The sequence below is a fragment of the Eleutherodactylus coqui genome, chromosome 8 (assembly GCF_035609145.1).
Source record: "Eleutherodactylus coqui strain aEleCoq1 chromosome 8, aEleCoq1.hap1, whole genome shotgun sequence".
NCBI lineage: Eukaryota > Metazoa > Chordata > Amphibia > Anura > Eleutherodactylidae > Eleutherodactylus > Eleutherodactylus coqui.
Window position 1 is genome coordinate 136229867 of NC_089844.1, and position 27311 is coordinate 136257177.

At 45.3% G+C, this 27311-nt stretch overlaps 1 protein-coding gene across 1 annotated transcript in view; it reads right to left on the reverse strand.

Annotated features, from left to right (window-relative positions):
• Positions 1-25711, reverse strand: part of MAPK8IP3 (mitogen-activated protein kinase 8 interacting protein 3) — an 81938-nt gene extending 56227 nt beyond the window's left edge. Inside the window, exons 1-3 of the mRNA XM_066576502.1 lie at positions 24460-25711; positions 368-488; positions 59-129 (exon numbers count right to left, since the gene is read on the reverse strand). Of these exons, the coding sequence (XP_066432599.1) occupies positions 59-129; positions 368-488; positions 24460-24768 (501 nt within the window). The 5' untranslated portion in view covers positions 24769-25711. The remainder of the gene's footprint in view (positions 1-58; positions 130-367; positions 489-24459) is intronic.
• Positions 25712-27311: the final 1600 nt, after the last annotated feature.

Sequence of the window (27311 nt, forward strand, 5' to 3'; positions counted from 1 at the left end):
ATACAGCTGTTTATTTCACTGTGAACAATAGTATAAACATACATTCCTCTCCACTTACCTCGGTGTGTCTCTGGTGCAAGGCATTGTATTCTTTTTTCATTTCCGATTCTCGCTCTTCTAGTCTGGAAACTGAAATAGTGTTGTCAGCACAATAAATTGAGGATTATTACCAAAATCAGGCTTATCAATATATGTTTATTGCAACACATGCACACTAGGATTACCGGCCTATCCAGTCAAACAGAAAACAAAAGCACAGCCGTAAATGAACTCTTATTGTATTTTAGTATTGTAGTCATTGGAATCAGTAATACTAATGGGTGGATTCATACACAGATAGTGGATAGAACCCTCCTAGAACACGTACTCTGGTCAGCATAGTTTTTGGTCTTCAGCTCCTGCTGCCGGGACTGGAACTCCAGGGTCTCCACCTGGTACTGCAGGTCTTTCTTCTCCTGTTCCAGCGCATCTTCAAATTCAATAAATTTCTGCGTCAAAGAAAACCTGAATTTAACATTATCGTCCCCAATAACTGATCACAGAAGACATCGGTCTCAAATGGAGATTGGAAATCTCATCTACGATTAGAGATGAGCGAACGTACTCGGTAAAGCCGATTTCGCAATCGAGCACCGCGATTTTCAAGTACTTCACTACTCGGGTGAAAAGTACTCGGGGGCGCTGTGGGTGAGCGGGGGATTGCAGAGGGGAGTGGGGGGGAGAGGGAGAGATAGCTGTCACCTGTTCCGCGCTGCTACTCCCCGCTCCACCACGCCCCGCCACACAGCACCCCTGAGTACTTTTCACCCAAGTAGTGAAGTACTCGAAAATCGCGGAGCTCGATTGCGAAATCGGCCTTACCGAGTACGTTCGCTCATCTCTATCTACGATCTATCTCGTATGTCACACTGAGCCGCTGTCACATGACATCCGCTTCATTCTCTCTTTTCTACCTTGAGCAATAGACAGGAGTAGGAGGCAAAGTAGCCACAACATACAGCCACAGTGTAGCCTTTCATCTAAGGCTTAGATACACAACCTGCAATCCGGTGGCCACGTGTGTCCCCGCGATGCCTTTATATGTGGCCTTCAACCATCTGGACCCTGAAATACTTGTCTTGCCTTCTGTATATTTACGATACTTGGTCCTTAATGGGTTAAGGCTGGTTTCAGACAAGCGTATAAAACCATGTCTAGAATACGGATCCGTATTACGGACGTGTTTCAAAATACACTACATCCGTATGCCATCAATTTTTAGTCCGTATTTGCCTCCATATTTTTATTATTTTCTATTGGGCAAATACTGATCTTTATTCCCCCAATATAAAAGAAAACAAATATGGAGGAAAAAAACAAATAATACCATATGGATTTGAATGGGGTCACACACATGAGCGATGTTATCGCGCACCACGATGGGATACTGTGTGGGAAACAAATCGCAGCATGTTCTATCTGGCTGCGTGATCTCACATCGCAGCCCCATTGCTTTCAATGGTTGAAACTCCGTGATCTTCTATGACAGCCGCACTGGAGGATCCCTTCATCCCCGAAGTGATGCGCCTCGCATTCCTTGGTATTTCACATGGAGGGGAGCGCGATATGAGGGAGGCAATGCAAGAGGATAGGGAAACGCATGCTTGTGAAACCCACGCATTTCAATGGTTTCCTTCACATTAGCGATGTTTTCACTGATGTGATGTTTCGAGAGAAAAAAATCGCGTCATGCCCTATCTTTTTGCGATGTGCTATTTTTTATCTCCCATGTTTCCCTATGGAGCCTCCTTGTTTATCACGTCGCAAAGCATGAACTTGCGATCTTCGTGCGATGGGATACATATTTAACATTAGAAACTCTTATTGACTTTCACGTGATAAAATCGCGGCAAGCAGCGATGCGCGATTTTTCACAAGAAAAAGCACTGCTATAGCTCCCAAAAAATCACAGAAACAAATCTGCGATATCACCGCTATTTTCTCGCGGAAATATCATGATCGCCCGTGTGAAACTGGCCCCAGGCTGTCTTCACACGAACTATAAAAGCAAGCGATTTTAGCGCGATGTGAGAGTGAGTCATAAAACAGAATTATGAAACCAATCATTTTCAATGGTTTCCTTCACTCATACGATGTTGCGAGAAAAAAATTAAATAAAAATCTTTCTTCGATATATATATATATATATACATATATATATATATATATATATATACATATATATATATATATATATTTTTTTTTTTTTTTTTTTCTCTATCACCCATGTTTCCCTATGGAGCCTCCTTTTCATCATATCACAACGCACGAAACTTGTGTCCTGTTCCCTGAAAAATCATCGCTGATGCTCAAAAATCACGGAAACAAAGATGTGATTTTGCCGCAATTTTCTCGTGTGAAACTAGCCCTATTATGCTTAAATTTCCACAAAAATTTTGTGCAATTTTTAGCAGACATTTAAACCACAACCCTTTTCATGAAGCCACGTTCCTTTGTTGAACAAGTACAAACTGTCCAAAAGTGTCTAAAACCACATAATGTAAGTTTTTAGTATAAACTGCGCCAGAAAACTGTTGCATTTTCAATAGTAACTCTGCTTACTGTGTGCTGGTAGAATCGGCTACCACATATATGGCGCTATCCTCCCACAGAAGTAATGCTTCTAGGACGGAGAAGCTTTGTAAAAACACCATTTAGTGGACTACGACACGATATTTCACACTCCTTCCGTACAATATCAGAGCATGCATATGGAGGTACAGTAAAAGTCTAATGCACTTTTTGGGTGCCCTATTGTTGCTCCATATGAAGCGTCTCTGCATGATGCCTAAAATACAGCATTGTCAATAAAAAGAAAATTGTTCATTTACTTTTTGTTGATTTTACTTAATTATATGGATCTGTATTAAAAATATTATAGTTTTCTTATTGGCCACTAGATGTCAGCAAAACAGAATACAGTACAGTGAAGCCTGCTAAAGAAAACCCTCTTGCCTTACAGCCTGTAGTAAAACTGAAAGTTATTACCTCATCACCAATTGGTCTGGAGGTAATGATATTGTACTGCCAGAATCTAGATGAGAAGACGCACACATAACCATCTGGTACAATCGCTAATTAGCTTCTGTGTCATAATCTCAGGGGGACACATACCAATATCATCACTCTTAGGAGTTGGAGGCTTGGCTGGAGATGGTGGGGATATCCAATGACTTGTGTCTAGTCCTTGACATCATGCAAAATGATTGTAATCTCCCTCTATCTCTCTTAAACCACTAATTAGCAGTAACCGTTTTTGGTATTGAACGCCTGCCGATCAGCAGGTCTCGCTATAACTGTAAACCTGAATACATTGATTTTTTTCGGACTCAATGAACTGTGGACATACAGAAGCATTGATTTACCCTGAGGCTCATTGTCTACGCTCCAACGGTTCTTGAATTTCCATTTGAATGTATCATTCATTCCTGCCTCTTCCTATCTGCTTTGTTACTCTAGTTAATAGTCTTCAAGGGCTTGTTCGGAATTAGAAAAACATGGATGCTTTCCTCCAGAAACAGTGCCACACCTGTCCATAGGTTGTGTCAGGTACTGCAGTTCAGCTCTAAGGAAATGAATGGGATTGAGCTGCAATACCATATACAACCTGTAGATGGGTAGTGCTGTTTTTGAAATCCTGGACAAGCAAATAAATTTTGGGAAAATGCCTCAACAGCGCTACCTGTTGAAAAGGTAACTACTTTATGAGCCAATATCTGACCTTTCGACAGGCCTTGCATTATGAGTAGGGGTGTAATCCAAACCAGACTACCGATGAATTCCAATGCATTTGCGAAGATGTGTGTAAAATTGGCTGGACAGAAAAGATAGGGGTCTTGTCCTATCTTTTGCCGGAATACGATGGCTGTTCCCATAGACTCCTATGGGAGCCCATGAGAGCTGTCAGGGAAGGGGGAGGGTGTTTAGCAGCTGCTCGCGTTGATAAAGTCCCTCCCCCTCCCCAGCAGCATCCATAGGCTGGGGAGGGAGTTTAGCACGACTAGCTCTGCTAAGCTTCTGCTCCGTCCCGCCCCTCCCCCTTGGTCCGTGGGCAAAATCATGCATGTAAAATGCCTCATAGGTTGTCACACACTGCCTGGATATACGGCCATCTGAACTGGCCATCTTTAACACCATTTAATTTGATGACAGCCTGTAGTGTGAACCCTATCAATGAATTCTGCAGTCTACAAATGGTTCTGTAATCACTTAAAGCAACCCTCTGGTTTCAGGACAAAATTCCTGAAAGTGGGAGGGGGGGTATATTACCTGCACTTGTTCCTCTCTGACATCTGATCTGTCGGACCTGGGTCCTGTTTTCTGCCGTCCAAGTTGGTAGACACAATCTTTTGACTACCTAATCCCTAATAATAAATTAGTAGTAACAGACTACTAATATGCTACACCTGCTCTTTGATTGGTCAGAGCCGCTCATGTGATCAGCAGTGGCCAATCAGAGAGAAGTGCACAGTTTGCAATAGAAAGTTAGAAAACTGCTGCAGCCATCTTGGATGGCCAAAATCAGGGCCTGAAACCGGTGGATCAGAGTGGCAAAGAGAAAAACACTTGCAAGCAATATATCCCACTGCCCCTCCCGTCCTGGGAATGAATTTTGGCCTAAAACCAGAGGATCACTTTAATATTAGATATTGCTATTTACGCAATTCCCCAGCATATTCCCCCACATATAAGCCCACAAGAGTTCAAGGAGCTGTAGCTACAACTGTAACCATTTAACCATTTCAACAGGCATCCAAATGATTTGTCTTTGTAGAACTTCTAGAACTTTCAAGTCTACATTCCATATTCTATAGAGGGCTGGGCAGCCTTAATGAGGTGGAGCGGATCCCCATGTGTGAGGGAGGATGCAGGGAGGTAATAGTACCTGCAATGAATAATTCACAATGTGAACCAGAGGCACAGCTGCTTCCTCAGCCACAATGACTTTTAATTGCTTGCTCAGCTAATTTCTAGGATTGGTGCAGCGGTCAACTGAATGCATCGAAGAAAGATAGATGGATGGATAGAAGACTGAATGGTCACCTTTTTACAGACCCCCATTTGAACCTTCTTTGGCCTTCAGACCCACAGAAAGGTGTTGTCAGGTCCATCCACAAGTATCAGAGACCCATGGTGTACCGGGAAAACATTCTACAGACCATTACTCCACCAGCCTGACAGGAAGGGTTCAACGATTCATGCTGCCTGTACCAAATTCTAACAGTCATGGTTGATCTATGCGAGCCGAGTGGGATTTAACATTTAGGCAGGTGTCTGTTCTTATCTTTTTCCTTCTTTCTTCTTACCGGTCAGCTTTCTCTCTTCTCTCCTTTTCTCTCCCTTCTCTTTCTTGGGCCTTCGTTTTTACCTTTTTCTAGTCTTTTCTCCTGTTTTAGCTACATTGGAATAGTTTGTTCCAGGGTTAGCCGGCTTTACACAGGCGTATGTGTATATGCGCGCACATGAGAGACATTTTTGTAGAATGAACCATAATGTGGATTCACACTAAAACTGATCCCCAGAGAACTTGTCACTTGATTTTATTCTGCACTCCGGGGTCACAGCTCTAATATCCATACTGGGAAGCTCAATCCATAAAAAAAGGGACGGTGTTTCTAATGAAAGGGCCATATGGATGGACTGATGTGAGGTTTGCTACAGTGTATCAGGGCTCGCTCTTGTAACGAGTTGACCATTTGTGTATGTTGGACATGATCAGGTCAGTTTTTCAGGCTCTAGAAGAGAACATGAATGTTTCCATTCACTGTAAGCAAGCAGAGAGATTGATAGTGATGCAGAGTTGTACAAAGTATATGGGGATGTTGCATTGCTTTCCTTTATACAAAAGTTTTATTTCTATATAACTGGAAAGCCACTTTACATTTTCCTAGTCTGTGACTAGCAGGTCTGCACTGTTCTATGTATACGGTTCCATATCTGGGGTTTAGTATAAACGTTTGCTTGCGCTGTTAGATTGAACATCGACACATTTCATCTGCATGATGGTTAGTGGATGAGTAGATGAAGCTGCAGTCAGCCGCCATCTCCATCACCATTAGTCATCTCTAATCTATAGCCTCAAGCCGTTGACCATGCAACAAGCTGCAGCCATTCATTACCCCCTGATGGCAGAACGGCACTGGCACTCTTCTAACATCAGATTGACCCCATTTATTTCTCCCCATGGCCCTGTGCAAATATGCAATTTAATCCAATTCCCCCTGCACCAAGCTAGAAAATGATTTTTTCCTTCTATTGAAGGATGAAAAATTGAACGCCAGTTGGCTTCAGACACTTCATCAGGGGGAAGTAAAAAAGCGATCATGACCTTGAAGTTTGTCGCTGGTATCAGCCAAATGGTACATTTCACCAACTTGTATGCAGCTGTAAATGCACGTAGTTCACAGAAAGTATAGCGGCTGTAAGGGTCCGTATAGACCAGTAGTGGAGAACCTGTGGCACGCGTGCCAGAGGCGGCACGCAGGGCCCTCCCTACTGGCATGCGCCACCATCGGCCGCTCACCACTTGTGAATGCCAGCAGGGGCCGCAGCTCCCCTGCCAGCATTCACTCAGCTGCGCTGCTAGCAGTACCGTTCCCGTTGCACACTGTGAAGTGAGTGTGCAGCCGGGATCCTCCCCATCCCCATCCCGACGTCTCCTCGGTACTGGTGTATTATGTCGCCACTAGAAGTAAGTGGCGTCATAATACACCTGTCACCCAACTGATTCATGCCCCCAGCTTCTGATTGGCTGGGTGCAGAGGACTGCGGAAAGGCCGAGAGCGGCGGGCGTGAGCATCGGCCGGCGAGGCTGAGAGCGATTGCAAAGATTCTGCAGGGGACCCTCTGTGGGGTGTTGCTATTACTACTGGGGGCCGCTGTGGGGTGTTGCTATTACTACTGGGGGCCGCTGTGGGGTGTTGCTATTACTACTGGGGGCCGCTGTGGGGTGTCGCTATTACTACTGGGGGCCGCTGTGGGGTGTCGCTATTACTACTGGGGACCGCTGTGGGGTGACAAGGTTGTTTTAAAATAGGCAGGGTGCAGATTTTGACTGCTTTTTGGATGCGGAAATGCTGCAGAATTTTCCACATCTGGAGGACATTCTGCAGTATTTCCGCATCCAAAAAGCAGTGAAAATCTGCCTGCTGTCTATTTTGAAGCGGCCCTGTCCTTTCTAGAACGACGGGGGTAAAATCGTACGTTGTGATAAGCCCCGCCCCCTGATGTGTTGGCACTTTGCGATAAATATGTGGGTTTTGGTTGCAGTTTCGGCACTCGGTCTCTAAAAGGTTCGCTAGGGCAGCTTGTTTATACAGGCAGATACATGGCTGGCTCGTTCACATACACTGTATAACTGAATGAGAACGACTGAATGATCGCTATTTAAACCAAATGATTAGTGAATGAGCCAACGATGATTTCTATGCCTGCATAGAATGAACAATTAACGAAAAGCAAACGATTTATCGTTTCATTGTTGGCTATGTTTACACTGAATGTCCTATAGTTAGAAAAGAGTGCGGCGGCAGGATCAGACTACACAGGGTTTGTTTGTAGTCTGTAATCATGGAGACACATAGGTCTGCATTGAAGCTGAATACACAAAACGGCAGGAGATTTTTGATCAAAACTACAAGCTGAGTCATGAAAAAGTATTCCGGCACCAGACAAGCAGTCTAAAAGAAAATCTGTCTTTGTTGCCCTTAACAACCAATCACAGTCCAGCTGTCATTTCTTATGCTGTTGATGTAAAATGAAAGCTGCTCTGTGATTGGCTGCTATGGACAACACAGACAGATTTTCATTAAGGGGATACTTTTCTATGGTCCATCCTGTATTTGAGAAGTTGCGTTATCTTCTATTTAAGATGCTTGGGAGCAATAAAACAAAGATGGATACAAAGAGATAAAGGTTCTGAGCACCGCAGCCGAGCAAGAACGGCTGAATTATACAAAGTATGTCTTGTTTCCAGGATACAGTCTTGCAAATGCCATGCAAATAAAACCTCATTCACTTCCTTAGCGCCATTCTTCTTTATGCATCCCGTACTCGTGTTCTCACAGTAATGACATGTATTAGTCCATAGGATGTCACTACTAAAAAGGAGACCAAGGCTGAAAGTTTTGGTCTCCGTTTGAGGAAGTTTTGTTATTTTTCGGCATTTCTGAAAGACAGAATAGAGTAGTCAACTGCGTTATTCTGTCCCACACAAATACTGGAAATGAACAGAAATCCGCTCAAACGGAGACAAAAAAATGGCAGCTTTTGTCTCCGTTGCAGTGATGACAACCTACAGTTCTGCTTGGAGGTTATTTTCGGTAATTAAGATGGAACCCTGGGACGGAACGGCTGGGTGAAGACTGAAACACAGTGTAAACCTCGCCTTAAAGGGGTTATCCCAAAATCGAAAGTTGTCCCCTATCCACAAGATCAGAGATAACTTTATGATCGGTGGGGGTCTCACTGCAGTGACCACCACTGACCCCCTAAGCCAGGCCCCTAGCGGGTCTTTGGGGCCACTGGGTGTCCTAATTTCCACATTGACCACTTTCCTCTCTTGGCATCTGTGCTTGTTCAGTAGCCAATGTGTTCCTTTGCTGGAGTCATGACATGCTGCACCGCAAGTCAAAATGTCAGGCGGCCAATGTCAGAGCGCCACCTGCGCCAGGCCAGAAGCGGGACTCTGCGCCGTCATGACTAGGTAAGTATCGTTTAATTTTTCTTTGCTTTTGGGGACAGTGTCATTAGTAAATGAAAGGGCATATAGAGGGCCATTGGGGGCACAGTCATTACTAAAAAGGCACTTGAGAGTGTAATTACTAGCAAGGGGGGCCTTGGGGTACTTTTAATATTAAACAGGCAATTGTGGGCACAGTTATGACTAAGGTGGCACTTGGGGCAAGTTACTACTTAAGAGGCCACTTACTATTTTGAGGGCACTATTATTATTAAAGGGGTTTGCCAGGCACACACATTACTGATGCCCTCATCAGTAGTTGATCGGCAGGGATGCATGGCTCACAAACCCAGCCAATCAGCTGAGCGGGCTCATGCTGTCAGCACCGCTATACAAAGGGGTCGGAGAGGAAGCCGCTGCTCTGACCCTCTGTAGTGGCCAACTCTTGTAATTACAGGCACAGCTCCCACTGATTTCAATGAGACCCCAAGATGGCGTCCCCTGTTCATGCCCTAATAGGGTACACGAACGTCATACAGTAGGGTTCTCTGCTCTGACTTCCCTCTATGCCCCAGAATGGAGAGCTGCTCAATAAGAGCAAGTCTCATCCTCTCCGACCCCCTGTTGTCCTTCTCGGACAGGACGGCCATTCATATGAATGCCCATTCTGTAATAAGGGTTGAACCATAGAAAAGTATGCCAGCACCACACTCTTATGGAAGCTGCTGAGGTAAAATGAAAGCTGCGCTGTGATTGGTTGCCACGGGCAATAATGGCAGATCTTCTTTTAGCCAGCTTTCATAAGCGTGTAGTGCTGGGATACTTTTCCGCAGCCCACCCTGTATTACATTGCCACTGCAGGGAAATGTCAGGCTAGCTGTGGCTTCCCCCAGCCAAATCAGCTTTTTGCTGGGGATGCTGTAAGCGGATCTCGCCCTGAGCTTGCATTCTCAGCGGGGTTGTGCGTCCCGCCACAAGGCCATTAAACAGATATAACTCAATACAATATTTAACCCCCTGACTGATGAGGACAGCTCAATGACTAATTTTCTGTATATTGTACAAAACAATATAAACTTTGGGGAAAAAAACTAAAATTTAATGTTTCTTGACTGTTCTCTTCCGACTGATACAGTTGGGGCAAACAAAGCATGAGCAATCCAATAAAGAACTGACCAAGCCTATAATGTCTCTGGAGACTGATCACCGGCCTTCCTGCACTATTACATCATATTAACCCCGTCGGACCCAGATTGCTCCACAGCTCACTAACCAGGCCATGATGCATCATTGCTGTAGTAGCAAACCAAACCTATAGACTAGCCGGCCACAGTAACCGGATCTCCCTAAGGAGGGCAATCCCCCCACTGAGGGACAATAGGTGTTTGTAGTGGGCACACCAGGATACCGTCTCCGTTATGCGCATCACTACCAGGAAAAGTACTATCGTTAATTAAATATTGAATTTTCTATTAAAAAAAAAATCATTACTATTAAATGAAACTACAGCCGACGTGGCATCGCCGTGAGAAAATCACAGCGATGTCGCATCTCTGGTCCATGCAATATTGCTGCGGTTTCTCGCGGTCATACCACGATTTTATAGCGCTACAAAGTTGCATGTGGTTCTACAGAGTTATGCACTTTGTAGCAGCATATGCAAGGATTTTCAGGAGATGGCTTGAAATATAAGTCCTACCCCACAAATAAACCCTAGCTGCAGAATTTTTAAAAAAAGGATACATCACCTAGAAGCGCTGTCCGGGGTCTGCTGTCCCCGGCAATGTTTTTTATGTCTTCTGGCCGGCGATTAAAAAATCCCCGCCTCGTGGAAGTGCTGGCTGTGATTGGCTGACGCTTAGCCAATCAGAGCCAGCGCTCGATGAATGTCTGTGATTGGGTCATCTAGCGCTGGCTGTGATTGGTGCTGCTAGGAGGCGGGCATTTTTCAATCCCTGACCAGAAGAGATGAAGGAGAATAGTGTCGGGGACCCGGGGAGAAGATGCGCCGGGGATGATTCTTTTTTTAATTTTTTCCTGCAGCTAGGGCTTAGGTTATGCTTTGACAGTAAGATTTCCTACTGTCAAAGTTGCATCGCACCGCACAAAAATCGTGTTTTCGTGCGATGCAACACAGAGGAAGGTCCATAGGGAAACATGGGCTACAAAACCTCATGAGTCGCGGGCATATCGCCGGACCCACAAGGTTTTTGTGTCGGGATGTCGCATGCTACAAAACATTGCATGTGTGAAGGAACCCATAGGAAAGCATGGGCTTCACATACATGTGATTTGTAGCATTGTAGCAACGCTACAAAATAGTGCGACTTTGTCTATTTTAAGCTCTTTAGCATACCTCATCACCCATCACAATGATGGGGTGCGCTAAAATCGCAACACTTTGCCACGTCTATGTGTGAGAGAGGCCTAAAACACACACATGCATGCGCAAATGTGCAGGACATATGTGCTTATGCCCGTGTGAAGCTGCCTATGGCCGTTTTTACACGTTTAAGTGCGATATTGGTCTGAGAAACTTAGGCTAGGTTCACACGGAGCGGATTTGCAGCGCATATTCTGCCTTGCGGCCGCTAATCCCGGCATTAGCCAGCCATCTGGATGAGATTTCTCAGCGGGACCCGACCCGAGCCCCTGCAGGGACCAGTGCAGCACTCACCTGCTCCCGCGGCTCCGGCTCTGTGATGTGTCGGCTGCCGGTCAGCCGGCGCATGCGCAGAGCGGAGCCAGTGGCCTGGCAGTGACATTTTCGTGTGGGCCTCTGCGAGACCCTACAGAAATAGAGCATGCCGCGATTTGTTTTCGCATGTAATTTCACACGTACAAATCGCGGCCATCCGCCTAGGATTGCATTTTCTAACGCAATCCTTTGGCAGCTTCCACGGGCAAAAATTCTGCGGGAAATCCCGCCACGGAATTTACGCCCGTGTGCAGGGGGCCTTACACAATTAACTACTCTTTGGGCAGGCTCACACAAGCGTAATTTCATTGTGTATTACGCACAATGTACATGTTGATTTTCATTGAAGCACTCACATTAGCGTCTTTTTATTGCGTATGATATGCACGTAAAAAGAACGCCGCATGTCACCACGTATTATGTGCGATAGAGCCCTAGTGTCCTCTATGGGTGATAAATGCTGCGCATACGCAATCACGTTTATATGCGATGTCGATAAGCGACAGATGATGTTGGTTTATGGGAGGAAAACTCCCCAATGGAACCCTTTAATAAAATACCGCGGCCTTTAATCTCCCAAAAATGGTGTCGTGTGTTTTTATCCAATGAAGTTGGTTTAATGATATGTCAACAACGCATAAGATCCCACGAAATGGATAAATCCGTGTGCGGATCTGCGGTATACTGAAGCGAAATTTCATGGTAGAAACCTGCAGCTGTCAGAAATCCGCAGTGGAATCGCGTCAGAATTGCGCTTGTGTTACAGGGATGCTCGAAAGGAAAGAAGTAAAAAGAGGAACCACCAGAAAACGGATGGAGTACTGGTGTGCAGGACGTTATAAAGGCGGTGTCATGGATTGAGTGGTCAGGTAATCCTATGAAACCTTGGTGAAGAGGGAGGGAACAAAACAATGCAATTTAACCCTTTCGAATCCACTGTCTGACCTCTAAAGACATTATGATTTAAGGCTGTACAGCTCTGATGTTGGAAGACGTCTGTCGGGGTTCTCTTACTGTATATTGCCAGCCTCTCTGCTGCTGGAGCCTATCCATCGTGTCACCACATGCAGTACTGGCTTTAGCCAGCAGATAGCGCCGTTGTAGAACGGCAGAAAAAGAGTAAGCCCCCTAGGAAAACCAGGATTTAAATTGGATGGGAAAGGGTTAAAGTATTAGTGGCGCTTCATTAAGCATCATTGCTGTTATTATGACTCCAAATCTTACACCGCCAACGGGTTGCGCCGGAGGCTTGATTTTTTTCCACTCCCTCTTCATTATCGGGATGCTTGTCATAGTGATTGTCTCTCTAGTGGTTTTTGAATACACGTTGGTACAACAGTCTAATATTTCATTCTTGCCTGAAGTGTCCTTATAAAAAGTTACTAAATGTACATTTGCGCTACGTATTGTGCGTGCAAAATTTGTGCAGATAATACGCAGTGATCAGTACCCACTGATATCAATGGGTTCGTTCACATGAGTGTTTTTGCGCATGCATTTCGTTAGCGCAAAAAAATTTGCAGCGTGTTCTATTTTCGTACGTATTGCGCACAACCATAGCACATATTGAACTAATTTAACTGCATTGCCCACTGCAATCAATAGGAGCGTGCTTGCGTGGGTTTTTTTGCCCCGCGTAAAAAATCACGGACACGTCAATTTTTTTCACGGACACTGGAAAAAAATGCCCTATTTTTACGGACTGTCCAGGAATTTCTGGACACTTGGCAGCCCTACGTCTCTACTTCCGGCATTTGCGCTCCTAGCATGTAGACCTCTGTTTACCAGGTTCATTTACACAAAATTGCAGCCGCATCATAAGACATGGCCACTTTGCAAAATACTCCATGAGATGAGTCACCATGTATGTGCGGGAAGCCTCATGATGATACAACACACATATATCGCTCCCGGCTTCTGTGCAGTCTCTGTCACATCCAATAGAATTGTTCATCTGAAGCATCAGTCTGGTCACATTTGCTTAGTGTTAGTCTTTTCTAAATGACTACAGATGGCTATTTTGACTCTGAATTGCTTCGCTTGCCTACTGTGACACTATTATAGCAAGTGTCAGCAGCCGCCATTAAGGGACTCACTGCATACAGATTTTTTCAGCTCACTTCAACACCAGCTGTATAAAACCTCATAGTAAGCTCCCCCTAGTGGTGGCTGCATGCAATCAGAATTATAGAATTTATCAATGCAGAAGCTCCCCTATACACTGTATTAAGAATAACCTGCAAATTATTTTAGTCCTACAGCTGTAATATGTTTGGCGTGTGTTCTGGCCACTGCCCTCCTTTCGACTTCTGATGATGCATCGTGCTCCCAACTGCTTCCTTAGCCTACTCAACCTGCCTCTTAAAGGAGCACACATACCTAGCTTTCCTGTCCATATCCAATCCTGATGCTTCCTGGGTTACATAAGGCACACCCCATACACTGGATGGTGCCTAAGCAGGTGTTCTGTTTCTAGTTTGACTCCTGGTTTTGACGCGTGCCTGTGTACCCAACTCTCCTGAATTCTGCCTGTCCTGATCTTGGTCTGTTCCTTGACTACAATTTGTTTGATTGTCGCCTGCTCAGACATTCTGCCTGTCTCTAAATATTGCTTGAACTTCACCTGTCCTCACCTTGATCTGCTATATCTACTATGTCTCTGCCAGTCCCTCTGGTACCACGCTACGGTGCCTTTGGCCTGTCCGTGTCAGTTGCCAATGCACTGTTGCTTGAAAAAGACGCCTTAGAGCAGTGTACCCCAACTCCAGTCCTCAGGGACCGCCAACAGGTCATGTTTTCAGGATTTCCTCAGTGTTGCACAGGTGATGTAATTATTGTCAGTGCCTCGGACATTGCCACAGGTGTTCTTACCATAGGATATCCTGAAAACATGACCTGTTGGTGGTCCTCAGGGACTGGAGTTGGGGACCCCTGCCTTAGAGCATCGAAACGCGTTGCATCTATGAATTGTCTGTCGGAATAAATTTATTTGTATTGGATACCACCGGTGGTCACCTTGAGTCACCTGCTATAACGAGCGCAGGGATACTTTTTTTCTTTTTGGTTTGTGCTACATTTGTTTCTATGCCACTTCTTTACAAAGTCGGCATACAGTTCCTAAGCGGCTCTCCTGGATCCACAGGATAAAGATGGGCGTTAGCGGTTTTCACCCACTGATGAGCTGACCGGGATGTTTAAGGTGCTAGTGGAGCGTTCCTTCCCTGGAGCCTCCACTGGGCATGGGTCAGTCCCGTCTAATTCTTATTTATGCAGCTAGCCTTATTAGAGGCATTGCATATACCACATTGTGGAGCGCTGCCCGCATTATTGTCTGTAAGTTGCCAATGCACTCACACTACTCTTGGGCTAATGGCCTGGGAGCCCCAGCAGTAAAGACCAGATTCCTTAAAAAGTTAAAAGCAGGGGACTCTGATCTAGCCGTCAGGAGTAGCAAATTGGTCAGTAATGCAGTGTGTCCACACCTGCTGCGTGACAGTGGGGCTCTCAGTGGCCAGTGGTGCTGATTCAGATTTTTTGTTACAGCGCCTTTTGATTTTTGTGTATACCCCTGAATCCAAGACATAGAGTTATTTTTTGCAGACCATGATTATATACTTTAATGTCCTCAATGCCCTAGATTGGTTGCATTCTTTATTTTAAAGGGGTAGGCAGAACTTTTGAAGGGATGTCCTTGCCACATCTTCTACACACAAGGGTGTGGGCAGACAAGGGCAAATAAGCGCCAATTCCTCCTGTACAAGGTGGTTCGGAGTGTGGTAATGTTAACCAATGCCAAAAAGGGGGCCATTTGATTCTTTGCTGGGCGCTTCCTCATCTCACATATCTCAGCTTCTATTACCCAAATCATTTCCATTCATATAGGAAGCAACTGGAGAGATTAAATTACCCGCTACCGCCCTCCCAGTGCTGTCAGCAGAATGCAGTCAGAGAGGACCTGTCAGCTTCCCAGACGGGGATTTCAGTAAGTAATTGTATGCTCCGTGAAATAACTATTGTGGAGCGTCTTTTCTTAGAACTCTGCTGTTCCTGTTATTTCACCTGGAAATGTATGAAAGGGTGTTACCAGATGGAGGTGTGACCATACACACTCTGACAATGACCAATCAGTGCTGACTGTGTATAGACACACCCCTTTGACAAGGGGAATGGTAACACCCAGGTGTCAATTTATTAATACATTTCCAGGTGGGATAACAGAGCAACTGTGCCAATGCAGACTTCTAAGAAAAGATGCCCTGGGATTAGGGGATACAATTACATACTAAAACAAATGTTTGGAGAGCTGACAAGTTCTACTTAATACCCGTAGTCTGTGAATAAAGAGATTAGATGGGCTAGCATACTGCTCGTTGGTCCAGCGCAACAGCCTGCATGCTGGAAAATGCAAGGAAGTCCAGCACCATTGTTGCTCGAAATGCGTCAATTCTGTGCATGTGTTTTTATAAGTCCTATTATATAAAGCTTCAGCTTTATTTGGATCGGTGTATTGCTGGACGTCTTTGCATCTTCCGGGTTTGTGCTGATTCCTATATCTCCAGGCATCCACATGACTTGCCAACTATAATCAAGGTGAAGGCGTTTGACAGCTGGTGTTGGTGTGCTTGCGCCTTCATATATACAGTAGTGTCCAAGCTATGGGTCTACCAGTGCAGTATAGATCACTGGTGTAGTCTGAAGCTCCTGATCGTTTCTGCAAAAGTAATATGACCTTACTGCCAATGAGGTCATGCCACCATATATATCATATTGTCCTGTATAGTATTGATTTGGAAAGTGTGCTGGTGTAATATATCCTGAGATACTGTATTGTTGTCACTAGCCACTTATGGCGCAGAGTGTTAAGGCAGCAGAATGCAGTCCTAAGCTCTCGCTCACGACCTGAAGGTTGCAGGTTCAACCCCCGCAGGGTTCAGGTAAGTGGCTCTAGGTTGACTTTTTTTATATTAGATGATACAGGAAGGGGTCCGTGGGGGCCATACCACCTTTTGATTTATGTTTATTTAAAGCCAATGTTTGACCAAAATTAGAGAACTCAGTTCTGGGTGGAGACTGGATCGCTGAACCCTTGTTTCACTTAAAGGGCTATTACACTTATGGGACTTTTTAAAAAATTTTCACCCATCCACTGGATAGGTGAAAACTGATAGATCAATGGGGGTCTGGCAGTTAGGACCACCAGTGATACCAAGAACAGGGGTCAAGTTTTGCCATCCTCCTTACTGCAGCCCCCACAGTGAGGAGGAGACTGAATGGAGTGGTGGTTGCACATGTGTAGTGTCGCATTTTCAATGGGACTGTCAGGGATAACTGAGTACAAAGCGCTCAGCTATTTCCATTAGCCCCTTTGAAATTAATGGGTTGGTGGCTGCATGCGCAACCAGCCGTCCATTCAGTGACGTCCCTGCGAGTGGGAGAAGCCACCCAGATGCAAGGAGGAATGGAGAAACGGGATGCCCCATTCTCAGGACTGGTGGGAGCTCCAGTGGTTGGATAGGTGAAAACTGATGGATTGGTTTAGGTCTGACTTCTGGGTCCCCTACCAATCCTGACAATGGGGGGTCCTTGTCCCCAATCCTCCTCACTTTCTGATTGCTTCTCCCATGTCACTGAATGGAGCGCAGGTCGCACTGGGGCAGCTGCTGCTCCATCCATTTCAATGGGGCTGACAGAAATAGCCAAACGCTTTCTGGTTGTCCTCTGCGATTAAAAGGGATCAAAAAAACCAATGGCTCCACTGACTAAGGTTGCGTAGAATGGCTGCCATAACCTCAGCTCCTGTTAAGGCATAACAAACTGTGAATTGCAATAAGTGCTTCATATTTCTTTTTTTTCCCCACTTCAAACCAACAAGCTTATTGAACAAAAGGCAGCATACAGACCAAGAAAATATGTACAAAGGCTACAAAGTAGACCAAAGACTTGCAAGTTATACAAATAGCGAAAAGAAGGATAGAACCACAATAAAAAGTTTTCAAAAAGTTTACAAAAAAAGACTCTGTTTCAAAGCGTCATTTGTATCAATAGTACAAAAATGATATAGCTTTACAGCTATCTATCTGTGATAATCAGACCTTGAGCGCCTACTAACTAAGGCCGGTGTCACAAGGGCATAAGCGCATTTACGCATGCATTTGTGCAATGGATGTGGCTTATTTGCGTGTGCATGATTTATTGTACATTTTGTGCATGCAAAAAGACACGCAACCATACTCCCATTCATTGAGATGGGCAATTAAGTTAGTTTAACCCTTTGCAATCCAATTTTGGATTCAGGGTTTCCTAAGGGGTTTTCTCTTTCTGCCATTATACAATAGCGCTATCTGCTGGGTAGAGCCAGTACTGTGGTATGGGACATGCTGGAGAGGCCCCTGACAACAGAGCGGCCAGTAATGTACAGTAAGAATACCCTGCCGGATGTCTTCCGACATCAGAGCTGTACAGCCTTCAAATAGAATGTCTTTAGACGTCAGACAGTGGATTGGAAAGGGTTAATATGTGCTATGTTGCATATTATTTGCACAAACTAAATGCGTGCACAAAATACACTTATGTGAACGAACGCATTGAAATCAATGAGTTCTATTCACTGTGTATCGTGCGTACAAAACATTGCGCAAATAAGTTCATGTGACACAGGCCTAACAAGTTACAGGAAAAGAGCGAACAGGGTAAATACCCGTGCAGTTGGGTAAACTGAAATTTTCCTACATGTACCCAAGACCACATAAGAGCATGCCACTGAGAGGCAATAGTCACATATGTCACTTGTGAAGGTTGGAGTGCTTCCAAAGGGCTCAATAAACAAAACTCGGAGACGTTACCTTAAAGGGGTTGTCCAGTTACAAAAGGAATTTTTAAAATTAAATCCAAATGCCTTAACCCTTTGCAATCCAATTTTGGATTCAGGAGTTTCCTAGAGGGCTTTCTCTTTCTGCCATTTTACAATGGTGCCATCTGCTGGCTAGAGCCAGTACTGCGGTATGTGTCATGCTGGAGAGGCCCCCGACAACAGAGCGGCCAGTAATATACAGTAAGAATACCCTGCTGGATGACTTCAATCAGAATGTCTTTAGACGTCAGACAGTGGATTGGAAAGGGTTAAAACAATAACACAAATGATACTCACCAGATCCAGCTCTGCAGTTTCACGATCCTCCTGGTCTGTGATGACAGCAGGAGTCAGGTGAACGTAGCCTGCCAATCAGAGGACAGAGCATCGCCGCCTGTTTTCCTGGCATCAGCGTCTGATTGATGGGCAGTGGTCATCTGACTTCCACTGTCAATACAGACCAGGTGGATTGTGGGGCTGCAGCCTTGGATCGTGGAGCTGAGGACGGGTAAGTACCGTTTGTTTTATTGTTTTAACTCATTTTGATCTAATTTTAAAAAGTAACTGGACAAGCCCTTTAAGGGCTGGGCGGTAAGTCATACATCATGCTCTAGTGGAGGCGTGTAGTCAAAGCGCCCCCTATATTCCTACCTGATCTGGAAAGAAGGACGCCAATGGAAGGGGAGGGTACATAGATTTGGAATGCAATCCTTAAAGGGGCATTCCAGCAAAATATTTCTGATCTGATTACAGGTAAATAATGCTAGATCAGTGGGGGGGCTGACTGAGGGGAATGGAGTTCCCTGGTCTACAATTAATCCAATGAATTAATGCTTTGGCTGGAATACCCCTTTAAGTTGTCCTTAGTCAAGTTCTATTCAGTTGTTTAGTGATTTAGAGAAAGCTGGTTGATGAAAGAATTCTCATCCAGCTTTACTAGTGTCCTGAATGGCAAATATGTCATGATCAATATGGTGATCCACAGGGTAAATAAGCAGATTTGCCATTCAGTATTCAACTACTCCATCTGTAGACAGAGCTCCCAAAATCGTGGACTCAGCAGGACAGTCCCTCATGTCATCTCCTCTGCCTTCCTCATTAGCTCTGCGTTGGCGCTTCCTTCATACAGCAGGTCTCAAGTTGAGAAGAGCTATCTAGATTAGGGGGCATCTTTACTGTATGGGCATTACTGAGTGCATCTATACTATATGGTGGCACTACTTGATGGACAGATGTCTTTTTTCAGCCTTACATACTATGTTACTGGGGGCATCTTTATTGTGTGGGGGGCAACACTGGTAGCATTTTTACTGCATTTGGGGGGGCATTACTAAGGGCATCTCTAATACATTTGGGGGCACTACAGAGGGCATCTTTATTGCAATTGGGGACACTACAAGCGGCATCTTTACTGCATTTGGGTTCAACTACTGGAGGCATCTTTACTACTTTTGGGAGGCATTACTGAGAGCATTTTTACTGCGCTTGTGGGGCACTACTACTGTGTGCCACATAAAGAAGGCATATTGAAAGTATGTGAGACACAATGGGGCACTATTACAAAGGAGGGCACTGAACGAGATTAGGTGGGGCTACAGGTGTGGTTTATCACTTAAACATCTGCCAGGGTGCACAAGGATTGTCCCTATTTTTATTCGGGTGCCGAGCAATTATATATACGGTATCTCATTACACTGGATCACACAGCTACCCATAAGGCTATGATGGTGGACAGCAATACTAAATCTAGACACGGTGCACATATCATTATACTGTTGTACTGTTCTGTCTTTAGACAGGGAATGCCTCAACCCAATGTCAATTGGCAGCCAGTAAAACCTGCAAAGCCCTAGTCTACGTGGCAAGCTTACTGTAGAAATCCTGCCACATTCATTTCAGTAGGGATTGCAAAAATCCATGTACATGCCACATTTACAACTCCATTCACAGTGTGGAACAGTCACAGATATTTCTGCAACAAATCTGCCATGTGTGAATATACTGCATTTGTGCCCCCCCCCCCCCCCCTCCCTCCTCCAGGTCTTTATACTTTGTTGCATGATGGTTGTGCATACATTGTGACAGCTGCTATCACAGAGGACAACTACAAGGCTATGTCTTCATGCTTCAGACGTGTTGCACAAATGTCTACGATTGACAATCTGTTCTTTATATGTCAGACATATGGGACAGTCACAGAAATTCTGCAACAAATTGTCACTTGTGAACATTCCCAAAAGATCTATATGAAGATCCACTCAAAAGTATATGAGGGTCTTTCTAGTCTGGGGGGACTTAGGATTGTTGTCACATAATGCAAGCACAAAGTTGGAGCAGGAAACTAGAGATCACTTTGAAATATATAGATTATAGGATATACCATGCACAGTGCTGGTACTGTTGTATTATGTCTCCACCGGATGTTAGGGGTCGAGACATAATTCAGCTGGGTTGACATGCAGGTGATGCCCCCAGCTTGTGATTGGCTTTCCCCGCTTGCCTGCTATCTGTGTTTGTTCTGTCATGTGCCGTATGCACCCAGCATTTGGCAGTGTCCCGTTGATTTGCTGTCTCCACTGCTCTGCCATCTCCACCTCTCGGCTCTGATTTGCCGCGCAGACCCCGCTGCTCTCACTGTCCCATATATTGGCGTCCTGCCAACAGCAAGACTGTCCTCCCCCCCTGCTGTAGCGCTGCTCACCGCTGTGGATCAAGCTGTTCTGCAGCTCTCCACAGCTTCAGGGGATGCGTCTACTAAGGGCTACTCTGCTCCCCTGTGTGTGTCTCGCGGCCTATCGCCGTTGCGCACCTGAGAGCTGGGGAAGGGAGTGCTGGGGAATGCGTCCGCTGAGGGCTACTCAGCTTCCCGTGTGTGTGTCTGTCGGGCTCTTGGCAGAGGCACCTGTGACAGCTGGGGAAGGGAGCAGAGTCTGTGAGCGCTGCTGTGCAGACAGGAGCGGCGACGGAAGGAGGCTAAGCGCCGGGGGGTGAATGACAGCTGTCAGCTGAGTGGACGGCAGGCCAAATTATGGCACAGGGGGTCTCAGGAACAGCACCTGCACATCTCCCAGTAGGGTAGCGCCTATCAGCGGGAGACAGTCAGCCACAGCGGGAGCAGGGGGCCAGAGAGGTCTGTGTCTCCTGCAGCCAATCCGGAGCTGGGAGCGTTCCCTTCAGCTCCCGCAGCACAACCCATGTCTCCACCCATAACTGTGGTGGAGACAAGCTACACTAATACCCACAGTGCTATAGGTATTCCTATGTAGATAACTTCTACATTGGGGTATGTTACAGACTCACGCATAACAGTCTTTAATCTGCTGAGTGGTTGCTTGCGAATTGACATTGACAGTACTGGGTTTTTTGAGTGTCTAGTTTGATTACTCTTAAAGGGGTTGAGAAGGTCTGAATTATTGATGACTTATCCTTAGGGTGGATCATCAATAGTTGATTTCAGGGGTCCACCACTTGGGACTCAGACACTATCAGTGGGCTGAGAGCTCCATACACATTGCCGCGGCCCAAGTTAGTATTATTGTATATTGAATTAAATGGGAACTGTGCCTGTATTACCAGCCTGGGCCGCTGCAATGTATACAGGACTGTCGGGGTTCAACTTCGTCCACAATGACAGTGCTCCAGAGAATAGCTGACCATCGGGGCATCTGAGTGGCGGATGCACCGCTCAACTATTGATGACTTAAATAGTTCAGACCTGGACAATTCCTTTAAAGGAGTGGTCCTGCCAAGCAAGCGCCTTCTCCAAACAAAAAAAAAGGAAGCTGCCTTGATGATTGGCTGATCCTGGAATCCCCGGTAATTTCAGAATTGTAGTATTACATTGTGCGATTGAAATAAATGGGCAACAATATAATACATGGTCGAGCTGGGTCCACCAGGGCAGGAGCCAATACTAATGGCTAACTATTAGGGACCTTTCACTTTATGGGAATATTTCTGCAAGATGCACCTAAAGATTCAGAAAGTTGTGCACCACAATCTGCATGCATGCATTGTGGGTTATGCAGCAGACAGATACCTGCAGCAGATTAAGCTGCCTATATAGCTGCATCCTGAAGAAATGTTCTGCACGTGTGAAAGGTCCTTCAGGGTATGTTCACACTGCAGAATTCGCAGCACAAATTTTGGCGGTGAGTTCTACCTGAAATTTGCATCAAAATCAGCAGATTTTTGCATGGTTTTTGGAGCAGATCTGCAAGTGGAATTAGCCCTGCCAATAAACAAAATCTGAGCGAGAAATTCCATGTCACTTCATAATGCGGAAACGTGCAGAAGTGTGATTTTCCGGGTCAGAGTTCTGCACATGGGACATCCGCGATAGACAATAGGAGTTTCCAATGTTAAAAACGCATCACATGACCATCGCAAGTTTGTGCATTGCAATTAAACGGAGGCTCCATAGGGAAATATGGGCAATAAAAAAGAGCAGGCAGTGATTTTGAAATCTCGCAACATCGCAAGTTAAAACATTGCAAATGAAGCCATTGAAAAGCATGGGTTTCATAATTCTATGTTTTCTAACGCTATTGCATCGCTCACAAATCGTACGATTTTCTCGCCAGTGTGAAGGCAGCCTAAGGGCCCCTTTCCGCTGGCGTTTTTCTCACGCCATTTTGTTGCGTTTTTTTAACGCACAAGTCAGTTGGACTTTCTAATGTTAAAAACGCATTGCGATTTTTGGTGTGATGCGTTTTTAACATTATTTAGTCCTATTGACTTGTGCGTTAAAAAAACGCAGCAAAATCGCGTGAAAAAAAAAAACACACAAGAAAAACACCAGTGTGAAGGCGCCCTTATAGGATGCTTTCACATGAGCAGAATTATTCTGTATGACGGTACTGAAAGACGTGGAGAAATAGGCACTAAAATCTAAATGTAGACATGTAGGTATTGGAGCAGAATTCCGCAGCTGCAGATTTCAGTCCGTCTTGCAGAAAGCACCTTTAGAGTTGGAGGGTCTCTAGAAGGGGACACCCCTATGACATCCATAGGCCCAAATAGGGCCTATGGACAAGAACTGTCTTCTGAGGGCATCCTCTTCCATTAGAGATGAGCGAGCATACTCGTTAAGGCGATTTACTCGAGAGAGCATCGCCTTTTTCGAGTACCTGCTGGCTCGTCCCTGAAGATTCGGGGGGGGGGGGGGGGGCTGCGGGGGCGGCGGAGGGGAGCGGGGTGGAGAGTGAGAGAGATTTCTCTCCCTCCCTCCCGATCCCCTCCACAACCCCCTGCTCACCCCCGTGGCCCCTCCGAATCTTTAGGGACGAGCCAGCAGGTACTCGAAAAAGGCAATGCTCTCTCGAGTAAATTGCCTTAACGAGTATGCTCGCTCATCTCTAGATTCCATCTTTAGCTGTCTTCTCCATCTCAGAGTAGAGCGGAAGTACTGGGTAAAGCACTTGGACCCCTTTTGACCTTGTATTCAAGCACTCCAACACAAGACGTCTTAGACTCCAACCATATTGCATGGACACAAGACACACTTATGAATACTACGTCATCAGCAGGGAAAGTGGCGGCGTTACCCAGTGACCAATCAGATACTAGAAAGAAGAGATCTCATTGATTGCAACACCACCAAATCTTTGCCTCCGCTTCTATCGATAAATGAGGCCCAGTGTCTAAGAATCTGGGTGAATATCTCCTATAAGCGGTTAAGAGGAATCTCAGCACATGTCCCCCAACTAACCCTATCATATGTCTCTGTGGGAGCAGATAACAGGCATTGGTACCCCCTTTAAAGTGTAAAGAACATCCGATATGACTAGAACGACCATCGAAAATGGTTTCCACCACTGAAGGTTATCGTAGACCATTCCTATATTGTTGCGCTCATCTGATAGTAGATACATTGTTACGTCTATGCTTAATCTGGGTAATCTCAAACACCAAAATCCCGTAAATCTTCCCTGATGACAATTGCTTAAGAAGAATAGAAGGACTTTAAAATTGTACTTAGACTGATCTGAGATTTCACCTATATAGCAGAGCCTATATAAAGACCATAAGCCTCTGAGAAGATGCGGTCGATGTGATCACAGTCCCGAAGGGCTGCATCTTCACTCACTGAATGTTACTCATGTCCTCCACACAAGACAATAGAGTGCTAGCTCTTTGCACCAGTGACCAAAACAAAACATAGCAAGGACAATACATGACCCCGGTACCCACCTCCTCGGCCTGCTTCCTGAGGGCCTTCTCCCGCTCATACTGCGTCAGCAACTGCTCATTATCCTCCTTCAGGAGCTCCAACTCCACCTCATGTTCTTGGTTCTCCGTCAAGACAGCGTCAAGGTTCTCCAGGACGTTGACCACCAGCGGCATCAACTCTTTCACCACCTCCTCATCGTAGCATTGGATCAAGCGCTCAAACTCTCTGTAAATGCTATTCGCCAGCCCCGACACCCTTTCTGACATAACCGACCCAGAACAATAGTCGTCCTGGTACACCACCCCATCATCGATCTGTATCTCCATCATCTTGAAGAATAGTCCTTGGCAGTCAATGAAATCGGGGAACTAATTCTTATTGATAAGTCAATGAAACCCCTTTTCTTACAGCTATGACTACCCTTCCTTGGGAGGAATGAGATACATTGACTTTGTCTTGTAAGACAACTTGGGTTCAAGTTACAATTTGGGTTGGTAAGAAGTAATAGAATTCCCTAATAGATTGGGTCAGTATACATATAGCAGGATCTCAAGATTAGCTGATGGTTTATTTTAGTCGTTAGCGGGAACGTGATCCCTACGTGAAGCTAAATACACGGATGCAAGTACATTATTTACATGAATTGCCTTTGCACCCCGTGTTCGGGCCTTCTGTCACCACTGTGTGGGTTCCTATCTCTGCCAATGCGATGCAGCACTAGTCTCCATCTGCAAAAACAAGAATGACTTCAGTGACCCGGCTGCTCTTCTAACCCCCGATGTATCTCTCCTAACGTCCTATCAGTATCACCATTGTGGCCTTGCTGACCAGCGATAACAAGCGCCGATGGCAGATTGGTCTCTATGAATATATTCTGTATATAATGCATATATATAGACGCGGGATCCTTAGCTAGAAGAACGTGCAGCCTTCAGGAAGCCTCATTATATATATATCTCCCCCGGTACCCACATCCGTTGGGATATTTACTATATTGCCGGTGAGCAGTAATTTCTATCAGTCCTATGGTACGTATAAATAAGAAGAGGATCCTCTATAAGGGAATCTCCTCCATCTTGAAGATGGCCAGGGCTCGGCTAAGAAAAATGCATTTTTCCTGCTACTCTATAGGGTCTATGCACCTGATTCCTTCCTCCCTCCCCCACCCTGCAAGGATACCCTGGATGACAACTGATTTTCCTTGCTAATATGGATGGAACACACCTGCGTTGGTCGTGGGGTGATCCTTAATGATGATGATGGTCCCCTGCGTAGATGTCAGAGGAACCCCTCCATCTCATTATAGAGGTAGTGATGATGATGGTGGTGCTAGCAGACAGAGGCACCTCCCAGCTCTGCTGTAAGTGTGGGAATAGGAGGCTGGCGCTGCTCCCCCTCCTCCCTGCGCTGCCAACTGACGTCAGGCTGTCTGCATTATGGGTAAAGAATACAGCTGATTCACTCCCTGCTCCCATCCAGCTCCTGCAATGCAAACCAATTGCCTGCTAGACCCCAATCCAGGAGGAGGCGGGGAGGAGGGAGCTGGTACCAACTTATTAGATGATGCTCTATAATAGTATGTGTGCAGCGAGATATCATCACACACGTCAGGAGCTAATATACAGACCTCATCGTAGGGATTAATCATCAGTGTGCGAAAGGGAATGTCGGCGAACCCGGCATGTTCCCACAATGGGAACGGGTTACTATGTGGATTTTATTGGCATTTATGGGCATAGGCAAGACAGCTATACATGTAAATGCCAGGTGCATTTGGGGAAACCTATAGGGCCGGTTTCTTTCATACTTCGCATACGACCGTGTTTCCCCAAAAATAAGACAGTGTCTTATATTAGTTTTTGTTTAAAAAGGTTTAACTTTTTTACATGTATAGCTGCTTGGACACTATTTAAATTGACTTTTTTAATCCACTGTTAGTAGGGTTTAATTTTGGAGTAGGGCTTATATTTCAAGCATCCTCAAAAAGCCTGAAAAATCATTTTGCATCCTCAAAAATTCTGGAAAAATCATGCTATGTCTTATTTTCAGGGAAACAGGGTAGTTGTGGAATTTCGGTTAAGGGAATCAGCATCAAAATTCTGCAAATAAGTACAATACAATGTTAGGCGCCATTCGCATCAGCGGTTTGAACGCGTTATCAACGGATCCGTTTAAAAAAAAAAAAATGGAATGAAAAGCAAAATGAAATTCAGATGAAAACCATGATTTCCGTTTTCTTAACGGGTTGAGTAGACGGATCCTATGAAAAAATGGACAACTTCTATCACTTTGTTTCAGGTTGCCTCCATTTCCGTTTTTTTTTTTTCACGGATCAGTTTTGTATTTCTAACCTTCTGCACATGTTTATTTAAAAATGGATCCGTTAGGGCTCATTCGCACGAGCGTACATACGCTGCCTGCTTATGCCTGTTTTTTTCGTGCGCAATTCTTGTGAATTGATTTCAATGGATTCATTCACATTTACGTAATTTTGCAGCATATTTCGGTTGCGTTAAAAAATGCGGCATCTCCTATCGTTGCGCATATTTATGCGTCAAGATACGGTATAAAGCAGATGGGGTGCGTAAATATGCAAAAGTGCACACACTTGTGAACGAAACCCGCAAAGCGCCCGTGTGAATGCACGCTGAAGGCTGCTCTGTTCAGACGACGCAGCGTGAAACCGCAGTATTACGTTACAGTGTTTGACCGCGGTTTTTAACGCACCCCGTCGTTGGGATGGGTGATGAGGTGCGATGAAAAGCAGTAAAATAGAGCAGACAGCGCTCCAAAAAATGAATTGTTCGAACACTGGTCTGCGAGGCCCCATTGAAATCAGTGCGGTGTTTGAGGCTGCTCTCACACGTGTCCG